Source organism: Mirounga angustirostris, unplaced genomic scaffold, assembly GCF_029215605.1.
Source record: "Mirounga angustirostris isolate CCGP_5_RB_7025 unplaced genomic scaffold, mMirAng1.0.hap1 SCAF_13, whole genome shotgun sequence".
NCBI classification, from domain to species: Eukaryota; Metazoa; Chordata; class Mammalia; order Carnivora; family Phocidae; genus Mirounga; species Mirounga angustirostris.
This window is the reverse complement of record NW_026991721.1, coordinates 8,618,971-8,630,306: the sequence shown is the minus strand read 5'-3', so window position 1 is coordinate 8,630,306 and position 11,336 is coordinate 8,618,971. Positions and strand designations below refer to the sequence as shown.

At 50.5% G+C, this 11,336-nt stretch overlaps 1 protein-coding gene across 1 annotated transcript; it reads right to left on the bottom strand.

The window, feature by feature from the left end:
• Window positions 1-2,835: 2,835 nt before the first annotated feature.
• Window positions 2,836-9,277, bottom strand: LOC135362294 (phospholipase A and acyltransferase 4-like). Its single transcript, XM_064576267.1, has 4 exons — window positions 8,369-9,277; window positions 5,263-5,371; window positions 4,229-4,497; window positions 2,836-3,110 (listed from the first exon to the last, which is right to left on the bottom strand). Exons 1-4 carry the CDS (start codon window positions 8,375-8,377, stop codon window positions 3,009-3,011), a joined length of 489 nt encoding a protein of 162 aa, XP_064432337.1. The 5' UTR covers window positions 8,378-9,277; the 3' UTR covers window positions 2,836-3,008.
• Window positions 9,278-11,336: the final 2,059 nt, after the last annotated feature.

The window sequence follows — 11,336 nt, the reverse complement described above, 5'->3', positions numbered from 1 at the left end:
GATTGCCATCACGGCTTTCTTCTGATCCATTAACATGATAAATGGTTTTCCACCCCTTCACGTTCCATCTAGAGTTGTCTTTGGGCCTAAAATGAGTCTCTTGCAGACAGCATATCTATGGGTTTGCTTTTTTATCCAATCTGTTACGTTCTGTCTTTTGATTGGGACATTTAGCCCATTTACATTCAGAGTAACTATTGAAAGATATGAATTTTGTGTCATTGTATTAACTGTAAAGTGGCAGTTCATGTAGATTGTCTCAACTCCTTTCTGGTCTTTGTTACTTTTGGGCTCTCTCTTTGCTCAAGGAATTCCCTTTAATATTCCTTGCAGGGCTAGTTTAGTGTTCACAAGTTCCTTTAGTTTTTGTTTCTCCTGGAAACTCTATCTCTCCTTCTATTCTGAATGACAGCCTTGCTGGACTGAGTCTTCTTGGCTGCATATTTTTCCCATTTAGCACCCTGAATATATCCTGCCAGTCCTTTCTAGCCTGCCAGGTCTGTGTGGATAGGTTTCTGCCAGCATTATGTTTCTACACTGGTAGGTTAAGGACCTTTTGTCCCAAACTGCTTTCATGATTTTCTCTTTATCTTTGAATTTGCATGCTTCACTAGTGTATGTCGAAGTGTTGTCCTATTCTTACTGATTTTGAGGGGGGTTCTCTGGCTTCCTGGACTTGATGTCTGTTTCTATTCAATTAGGGAAGTTCTCAGCTATAATTTGTTCAAAGAAACCTTCTGCCCCTCTCTCCTTCTCTTCGTCTTCTGGGACCCTTACTATCCGGATATTATTTCACTTATGGAATTACTGAGTTCTTGACATCTCCCTTCGAGATTCAGCAGTGGTCTTTTTCTCTTCTTTTCAGCTTCCTTGCTTTCCATCGTTTTATCCTCTATATCACTGACTGACTCTCTCTTCTGCCTCACTTATTCTCAATTTTGGAGCCTCTGTTTGGGACTGCATCTCCGCAATAGCATTTTTAATTTGGGCCTGACTAGATTTTAGTTCTTTGAATTCTACAGGAAGGGATTTTCTAGTGTCTTCTATGCTTTTTCAAGCCCAGCTAGTATCTCTATAATCTTTGTTTTAAGTTCTACTTCAGACATCTTATATCCATATTGATTAAATCCCTAGCAGTGAGTACTACCTCCTGTTCTGTCTTTTAGGGTGAATTTTTCTGTCTCATCATTTTGTCCAGAAAAGAATAGAAGAAAGAAAGAGAAAAGACAATAATAATAAAAACAACAGAAAGAAAAACAGACACAAAACAAAAGAAGGAAAAATCAAACAAGAAACAAAACAAAAAACTAGATATTGGGTGTGTTTTGGTCTGCTTGCTACAGGAAACTAGATCTTGAAATAGGAAAGAAAGCAAAACTTACAGATATCCATAAATAAAATAAAAAACAATGAAAAGAAACCAAAAATAAAATATAGAGATTGTATATATATAATAAAAACTTAAGAAGAATAAAAAAGTATTGAAAGAATAAGAAAATAGCTGAAAACATAACACTGAAGGACTAAGGAATAAAAATAATAATAAAAGACCCCATAAATGCTATATACTGTTTTCCCCAGGAGCTGAAGCTTTGCAGTTCTCTATGATGTGTAAACTTGGTGTTTGAGTGATGTTCCTGCTGGTCTCTGGGGGAGGCCCCTGTTGTGCTGATTCTCAGGTGTCCTTCCCAAGTGGGATTTGCTCTCCTTTGCCAGGGGGCTGGGCTCAGTGTACGTGACTCCAGACTCCACTGGGTGCCTCTCCTTTGTTCCTTTTAGGCTCTCAGCACCAATGGGCGGATGAAAATGGCATAGCCCAGATCTCTAGCCCCAGAGCTGAAAGCTCCACCCCCCACTCTTCAGTGCACCCTCACAGACAAGCAACCACTCTTGTCTCCATGGTTTCCCTCCTCACTTTGTGTTCACCCGGCATCTGACTCAGCGTTTTTATCTCAGGCCCACCAATCCTCCAAACTTTCAGGACTGTTGTGGTGGGCACCTCCCCCACTCCTCCAGGGGGAGGGATGGGGTCTCCCCATGTTTCTGCAGCCTGCTGGGCCCCTGCTGGGAGAGCAGTCTCCTGACCCTGTTCCTGATTTCTGGCAACCCGGAGGAGAAAGCCGGCACCAGGATCACTGTTTGCAGCCGGCTTCTCTGCTCCGATGTTTGGGAACTCTGCAGCACTCAGGTGCCCCCGTTCTTTCTGTGACCTTGGGGATCCCGAGACCACCTGGGATTCTGCCCTGCTTTGCCACCTGAGTGCTTTTCAGCCAGGGACATCCCTACCAGAGCAGACTTCTGAAAGTTCTGATTTTGTGCTCTACTACTTATAAGACTTTGTGGTAGCCTCTTTAAGCAGGCTACCTCCTCTTGCCCTGTCCTCCTATATATAACCCCAGATTCAAGGCCAAGGAAAGGTGTGGAGAGCAGAGGGAGTTAAGAAAGGATTTCACGAGATGGGCAAGAGCCTATACTGACTTTCCTCGTGGCAGACGTTTGCTTTGGTTTGGTGTAGACTCCGCCGAACAACCACAGACTGCAGCTGCAGAGTCCGAGAAGCCGTGTCGGCTCTAGTCCCAGGCCAACAGTCCAAGTTGTCTGATGGGTCCTGCTCTTGCCCATTGGCCAGGCCCGTGTGTCTCCCTTGCTGCCCCCCCGTCTCCCCACAACCAGAAAGACCCATGACTTGAAATAGCTGGAGCCAGACTGGCTCCTGCAAGACAAAGAACACAGACACAGACACAAAGGGAGAGAAAAGGGCCGAAGCCCAGGGCGCCACCGTGCGTGGCCAGGCCCAGAGCCCAGCTGCACCCCAACACACTTCACACCAGCCAGTTCTTGCTTCATCTCCTCCAGTAAAGTGCTCCCTTGTTGAGCTTTATTTTATTCTGTAAAAATAAGCCTTATTGTAAAACAGAGTGAAATCCACAGACCAAACCTCAAAACCTCTGGGGCAACCAGATCCCCTAAATGGATAAAGTCACTGCTGATGGGACAGGCCCTTCAACTCATTGCTTCTGCCGCTTGTTTCTTAAGAACATGGTTCCAATGAGGCCCATGGCTGCCAAGCCGGCTCCTGCGATGCCAGCCGTCACAACGGCGTCCTGGACCTGCGGGAGAACAGGGGAGGTCACAGTCAATCGGGAATCCGAGGACGGGCTGTACACTCAACAAGAACATTCAGCTTAAGGACACTCATGTGCCCCTTGGCCCACTTGACAAACTCAGGAGTCAACAAATATTGGCCGGGAAATGGGGAGAAGAGGACTGGATGGGGAAAGAGCCGCTGCATGGAGCCAGTAGGCCAGGGTTGTACATGGGCCCCAGGGCAACTCGATCCACTCTGCAGGTATTTAAAGCACCTAAATCCCCAGAGGGCGATTGTGGAAAGGACAAGAAGATGAAGGCAGGAGGGCTGAGATCCTGGCGGCCATCAGGGAGCCCTTGCAGCCAGTGTGAGGTGGCGCAGGAACGGCTCTCGAATGCTGACCATGTCACACCTGTGCCCCCCGGGAGAGCAAGGACCTCACGTGTGTCACTTGTCTTGTTCCTCGCTGCATCCCCCACACCTGGTTCTGCCAGGCACAGGGGTGCTCTTTACGAGTCCTTAAAGAAATGACCCAACTTGGAGTAGTAGTGATGCTCTACTTTAAATGATTAGCCCTGCAGGTGCTGCAGTTCAGTGTATGGAGCAGAGACTCTAGAGAAGGACAGCTGGGGTTGGAATCCTGCCTCTGCCACTTATTAGCTGTGTGTTTTGGGGACAACAAACGTGGAAGCCAGAAGGGGTGGGCGTGGAAGCTGTGCCCCACATCTTCCATAAATGAATCCTTGAGCTCATACATAAGCCTGTGCACCTTGAGCATCCCTTGCCTAAGTGCTCTCTGGGGCCTCAGGACACCTGTCCTGGTGCTGGCTTGGCCCACACTCTTCTTGACATCTTTGGGGGCATCAAGAGCTGCCTTTAGGGTGGATCCTAGAGGTGAAGGATCCTAGAAGGCCTCCATCCAACTCCTCCTCCTACACATGGGGAAACTGAGGCCCAGGGAGGGAGTGACCTGTCCACAGACCCCAAGTGGTTCAGAAGCTGATTGAAGATTTGAGTTTAGACATCCTGACTCCCAGCCAGTGGGTCATGGTGATTCTCCCCTCTGGCTGCACAGCTTGGTCACCACCACCCCAAGGGGACCTCCAGGAGGAAGAAGGATCGTCTCAAAGAGGGCCTTACCTGCCTGCTATTGGGCTCGCCATATCTCAGGTTGGTGACAAAGTGCTCACAGTTCTTGTGCAGAAGACTATATTCCATCTCCTGACCAACCATCTGCTTCGCAGAGTAAATGATCTGGTTCACAGGTCGTGGTCTATACCTGTTGTCCAAGAGGTTGTTGACCTTATAGCAGCAGCCTCCCACCACATCCCGTAGGAGCTCCCGTTTTACTACCGCTCTGCTGCTCAGAACGGAGAACGTGATGCTGGAGCGAACCCACGGGATCTCACCTGGAATCAAAGACACGACCATGGTCATCGGGAGCTGCAGGGGAAGGCGAGAGAGGGAGGGAGAAGGGGCAGGACGAGAAAGAGGACCGAGGGAGTACACTACTGAGGTCTTGCTGTTTGTCTTTTCACAAATGTGATCGGAGCATTCATAGATTTTGCTCTTTTTACTGAACAAGCTGTGAATTTTTTTTAAGTCAGTGAATGTCATGATTGCTTATGCAGTCATTGTATTCCATCATATGGATATAGATCATCTATCTGGTCAAGCCCTATTATTGAACATGTTGGTTGTTCAAAGATTTTGCCATTTTCAACAGTGATAGTCAAGTATTTACTATTTGTTCAATTTTGCACACTCACACATTTCAGAAAGAGATCAAATTTATTTGATCACACACTGTTTACTTTCCATATATTTCTTCATCGTCTTTAACTTTGGAGGTAAATATTATCTCCATTTGATAATCCAAATATTGGTGTTGGGGGAGGTCATCTAGAAAATGTGACCACCAGTAACCATGAGTTCACCCCCAGCAGTCAGAGGCTCCTCATCTCATCCCACCCTTGGAATGTGCATTCTACTTGACTTCCCTGCCTCCAGACCTATGGGACTCCACTCGATTACCCAGTGGAATATGGATGTATGGTCTGCTCAAGCAAGCTCAGGGAGTAACCAACTCAGTTTTCCCTTGCTCGGCACTTTCTTCTAATTGTTCTCATGATGGTAACAAATATTTTGAAAATAATATTTCCAACAGTGCTTACTTGGAGAAGTCAGATGGATCACATAACCGTCTCCCACATAGATGGCCCAGTGCTCATAGCCAATGCGGAAAATCTGGATCAGGTCTCCAGGTTTGGGTTCTTCACAAAACTGCAACACAAAAACCCAAAATGGTGTAGGCGGGCTTCTAGGCAACAGTAGAGTGCCCAGCTGGGGCCCTGCAGCTTGGCCTGGGGACCCCACTGGGTGATGTTCATCACCTGGTGAGAGCCTGCAGTGGGAGGGAACTCCTGGCCCCTGTGGGGTCCTCATCCTGCTGTCACTTTAGAGATTCTGCACAACCAGGGGCTAGAAGCCTAGAGAAAAGGTCCTTGTGGAATGGGAGAGTGGAGATTGGTTCGGTGTGTGCATATTATTATGTTTGTATGTGCACACGCTCCAGTTGTATGGGATATGTGTGAGGGAGCACATGTGTGTATATGTACATGTGGTACATGTGTGTCTGTGTGTTGTGTTCCCTGAACATGCACATCAGCATGTGCTGTATATGTTGGGTTTGCATGTGCATGTCGGGTATACTCATGTGCACAGCTGTTGTGTTGTGTATGGGGTTTTCGCTTGTGTGTTGGGCATTGTTATGCACACATCTGTGTATGTGTATATGTTGGGTTTGCGTGTGTGTGTTGTGCGTACTCATGTGCACACCGAGGCTGTGAGCAAGCGTGTGCAGGTGCTTTGTAGACCTGCTCCCGAGCCTGCAGACATGACCACCTGCATGGAAACCTCTTCACTGAGCCTGGGAGCCCCAGACCCTCCCCAGCAGTCAGGGAGGAGAATCACCAGCTTCTCTACCCTTCACAGGTACTCCTCACACCTCTTGACCCTCACTGTCCATGGCCACACCAGGTACCTACTCCTCCTCAGATACTGTCCCCTCCAGCCCCAGGACACCCGCCCTTGGAGATGCCAACCTGAGAGACATTGGCTGATGGCATCATCCGGGGACCTGAGGCTCTGGAGGGCTGGCAGCTTCTGACCCTGAGGGGGCTTGCTCCCAGCGTGCACATGGCAGGCCTCAGTGGGCACTTTTCCAGAAGCCCCAGGGGAAGGAAGCATCACCCTATTTTCAGGTGGGTAACTGAGGATCAGAGAGAGAGGGGCTTGGCCAAGAACACTCAGCTCGGCAGCACTGAGCTGCCTCTTCTCCCCCTGATTTGGCCCTGCCTCCCCGCCCTCCACACCCATTTCCTGCTCCTCAGTGCCCCCCACTCCACCCCTGGAGCCACAGCATCTGATTTGAGAATGTTTCAGTTTCTCTCCCTTTCTGTGCCTGCTCTCAGCAAACCACAAACCTCTATCTCTCATTGCAGGCCACCTAATCAGAGACTTGGGGTCAGCTTTCCTTAGCCCTCTTTGTCATGCCAATATCCAACAACCAACGCTGACCCTGGGAGTTTCTCCTGAATTCATCACCTGGTCCATTTCCCACCCTCTGAATTCATTAGGGAAGTCTCCGGGCCTGCCCCTGAGATCTCACAGCCTTTGTTTTTCTTTTAATTTTATTTATACAATAATCTCCACACCCAACATGGGGCTTGACTCACAACCCTGAGTTCAAGAGTTGCATGCTCTTCCGACTTAGCCAGACAGGTGCTGGGACCCTACATCTTCTTGACATTCGCCCCCCTCTTACCAGGCCATCTGTGCATGCTACCCCACACCCAGTCTCCCCAAGACCCACTGTGGCTTTCCGAAAGGGCACATCTGGCCATGAACTTCCCCTGGAATCAGGGCACGGGGCATGCACTGTGGGCAGCTCACAGGCCCTCCAACCAGCCCTTCCTCAGCCCTCCTCACCCTCCCTGCCCTCTGGCCCTAGGCTGACTGGCTTGCCCTTCTCCTCACCACAGAGCTGGCCCCTGCCTCTGATCCTCTGCACATCTGGCTGTCTCGGTCACAGTCACCTTCCCCACCCCTCCTTTCTTCTTCTCCCCCACACAGACATCCCTCTCTGAGCAGCTGCTCTCAGGGCCCCAGCCTGGCTCAGCTGCCACCTCCCCCTGCATGGATCACGTCCTGCTGGGATTCCCCGTGTCTGTCTGCACCTCCCTGTGGGCTCTGAGCTCCACTGGGGCAGGATCCTGTGTGCTGCCTAGCTCCTTCCTCCCCAGGATCCGGTGAAGGGCCTGGCCTGGAATGGGGGCAGAGGAAATCCACATGGAATAGGGGCTGGAGGGTCAGTGGGGCCACGACCCGGGGCCCAGTGACTCCCCCCTCCCTCAGCCAGGGCACGGCAAGCCCAGGGATGATCTCCACGTTGAAATCAAAAGGGGAGTTTTCACTCTGGGGTTCAATGTCTAACTAAGGTCAGGCCCAGACACCCTGCACAGTGGCTGGTGGCAGTAAAATGTGACGCCAGTCCCCGCCCGGAGGAGAGGCTGCCCAAGAAACAAAGGGCGTATTTGTTTTTTTTTTTTTTTCAGCAATCAGGCCCTCGGCCCACCCCAGGGGATCAGGTGAGTGCAGAGTGGGCCGCTCTTTCCCAGAATGGCCTCATTTCCTCGAATTGCATGATTCAACTCATTCCCCTTCAGTGCACCCCAACCACGCAGCCGGCCTGCCCCCGCCTGGACCGTGTGAATCTGCACATCAGGGCTGACAGGAAGGGAGATCAGAGTCAGAAGGCTGGAATGGAAGCATACTTACCGAGGCAGGACAGATGCCAAGGAGGGAAGAGGAGAGAGGAGGAGAGAGCTGAGCAGGCACTGAACTCCTGCCCCAGCAAGGGAGACAGGCACATTGGGGATCCCCTCACTTCCCAAGTCCTGGGACCCCCCCCTCGGCCCACACAACAGATACTTCCCAGCTCAGGCAGGCAAAGCTCCCACCCCAACCCAGCTCCTTCCCCGGGAGCTGAGCCAGAGGACAGGGGAGGCTCAGTGGGCCTGAAGCCCGCACTGTCCTGCAGGAAAAGGGACTTTGAAACAACAAGACTTTTCCATAACACCCTTCTAAAGCCTTTCCAAACTCTGGAGTTCAGAGTGCCCAACACCAGGAACCCACACGGAGGCCTTTATGAGAGGGGGGTGGCCTACTGCTGGAGAACTGCAAATAGAAAGTTATGCAAAAATAAAAAAAGGGACTTACCTCAGCCATGGTGGAGTCTGCTGTTCTCCTGCGTGTGGACGGACTTTTATACCAAAGGTGACGGTTTTGCTTTCAGTTTCCTTTAGACACTCTTTAATAACAACTACATAGGAAACTTTCCTTTTGAAAGTAGACTCCACACCCAGCATGGATCCCAAAGCAGGGCTCAAACTCCAACCCTGAGATCCAGACCTGATCTGAGGTCAAGAGTCACACACGTAAGAGTGAGCCACGCAGGTGAGCGTCCAGGGGCTGGCACCTCCAGCATCGGAGCAGGCTGGATGAGGGGCTCTGTGCCTCCTTGGTGAACACATGTTTCATAAATGCCTTGGTGTACGATGGAATTCGGTCTGAGGTTTGCTTCATTATCAGCTGAGGGTGAGGCCTGGGGAAATGGCTCACACGAAGACATGCAGACATTTCCATGGTTAGCATTAGGTGGCAACTGAAACCCAAGAAGTGCGCAGGAAGGTGACAGCCCAGCTGATTTGCCACAGTGGGGGCCAGGCTCCCGCTCACAGAGATGGTTCTGGGGCCACAGCAGGCCCCTCGCAGGTGCCGACCCCCTTCCTCTCCACGGGCTGGGCCCTCAGCACAGACAGGGGGTCTGGCCAGGTAAGGGGTGGGGGTGGAGGGACAGAGCCCTCTTGCTTCTCCCTCACTGCTCCTGATGCCTTCGAATGAAATGGACATTCCAGACATGAAAAAAAAATAAATACAAGAGTTGGAATCCAATCTTTTCTTTTCCAAATAGCAGCGGTAGGTTGGGGAATCAGATCTCACGAGAGATGGGAGCTCCAGCCTGGAATTCTGTCAAGGAATGTTCCCTGGGTCAAGACCCAGGCTCCCAGCAGCTCTCGAGGGGCCAAGATTCGTGCTGACCCACCCCCTCCCCGGGCGGCCCGGTCACCGGGGGTGCCGACCCTGCTTCGCTCGCCGGCAATTTCCCCCTGGTGAAACTTAACTCTGGGGCTGGGTTTGAGCCAGGTGACCCCGCCCCCTGGGGCAGAGCCGATTGGCCCAATGAGAGCACCTGACCCGTGGCAGCCAATCGGAAGGCTGAGCCGGGCGCAGCGCTGAGCCGGGTGCCGCGCTGAGCCGACCAGACTCTCCGGACCTGGACGCGGGGGACCGAGAGTGGTCCCCAGCGCGGAGAGGTGCAGCTGAGCTGACCCGACAAGACGGGCCACAGGAGGGGTGCGGGATCAGAGACTTGGGGGTCCGGGCAATCCCAAGGGGAGAGAGAGGAAGCAGGAGCCCTGGGCGCGAAAGCGAGCAGACAGGGGAAGGACGTGGAGAGCAGAGAGAGATACTAATCGTTCCTGGAAGGGAGAGGAGCAGGGAGGATGGGGTGCCTTCCCTCACTGGTGGCGGCCTCACGTTCATGGCCCAGAGTCTCCCACACAGTTCCAGCCGCTGGCGCCCCAGGCCCTGGCAGGCCCACGGTTCCTGTTCTTATGCATCACAGGTGTGTCTCCCCTCCCCCTCGTGTATCCTCACACCGCGAAGAAGAATGCAGGCCTCCAGGGGCGCCTGGGTGGTGGCCCAGGGGGTTAGGCTCCCGCTCTTGGTTTTGGCTCAGGTCATGATCTCAGAGTCGTGAGATCAAGGCGGCTCAGGCCCCATTTGGGCTCCATGCTGGGTGTGGAGCCTGCTTAGGATTCTCTCTCCTTCATCCGCTCCCCCCCTCTCCGTGTGTGGGTTTGCTCTCTCTCTCTCAAAAAAACAAAAATAAACATACAGGCCTCCCAGAAGAAACGGGTGAAAAGCTGTGAATGGCTGGGGTGCACCTCAGTGTAGCCGGAGCCTGGATTAACTGCTCGGGCTGCTAGAAGGACATACCACCGACCAGGGGGCTTAAACAACAGACATTGATTTCTCTCATTTAGGTCTATAATCCGTTGAGTTCGTTGTTGTCTATGGTGTAAGAACGTGGTTCAGTTTCATTCTTTTCCATGTAGCTGACCAGTTTTCCCATCACCCATTTCTGAAGAGATTGTGTGTTTCCCGTTGCATAGCTTGCCTTTCTTGTCAAAAGTTAATTGATGATATAATGGTGGATTTGTGTCTGGGCTTTCTGTCCTGTTCTTTTGATCTGTGTGTCTATTTTTGTGCCAGTACCCTGCTGTTTTGATACCCATAGCTTTGTAGTATAACATGAAAACTGTAATTGTCATACGTCCTGCTTTTTCTTTTTCAGGATGGCTTAGGCTATTGTGGTCTTTTATGGTTCCTTACAAATTTTAGGATTGTTTGTTCTAGCTCTGGGAAAAAAGAAATGCTGTTGGTATTTTGCTAGGGATTGCATTAAATCTGGGGACTGCTTGGGCGTATGGACATTTTAACAGTGTTTGTTCTTCCAGTCCATGAGCATGGAATGTTTTCCATTTCCGTATGTCTTCCTGAATTTCATTCATAAGTGTTCTCTAGTTTTCAGAGTACAGATCTTTTACTTCTTTGGTTAGGTTTATTCCTAGGTATCTTATGGGTTTTGGTGCAATTGTAAGTGGGATTGATTCCTTGATTTCTCTTTCTTCTGCCTCATTGTTAGTGTATAGAAATGCAACGGACTTCTCTGTGCATTGATTTTGTATCCTGTGACTTTGCTGAATTCCTGTATCAGTTCTAGCAATTTTTTTTGGAGTCTTTGGGTTTTCTACATAGAGTATCATGTCCTCTGAAAAGAGTGAAAGATTGACTTCTCCTTTGCCAATATTGGTGCCTCTATTTCTTTTTGTTGTCTGATTGCTGAGGCTAGGACTTCCAATAATGTGTTGAATGGCGGTGGTGAGAGTGGACATCCCTGTCATGTTCCTGACTCTAGGGGGAAAGCTCTAAGATTTTCCCCATTGAGGATGATATTCACTGTGGGTTTTTTACTATAGCTTTTATGTTGTGGTATACTCCCTCTATCCTACCACTGCAGAGAGTCTTTGTCAATAAAGGATGTTGTATTTTGTCAAATGCT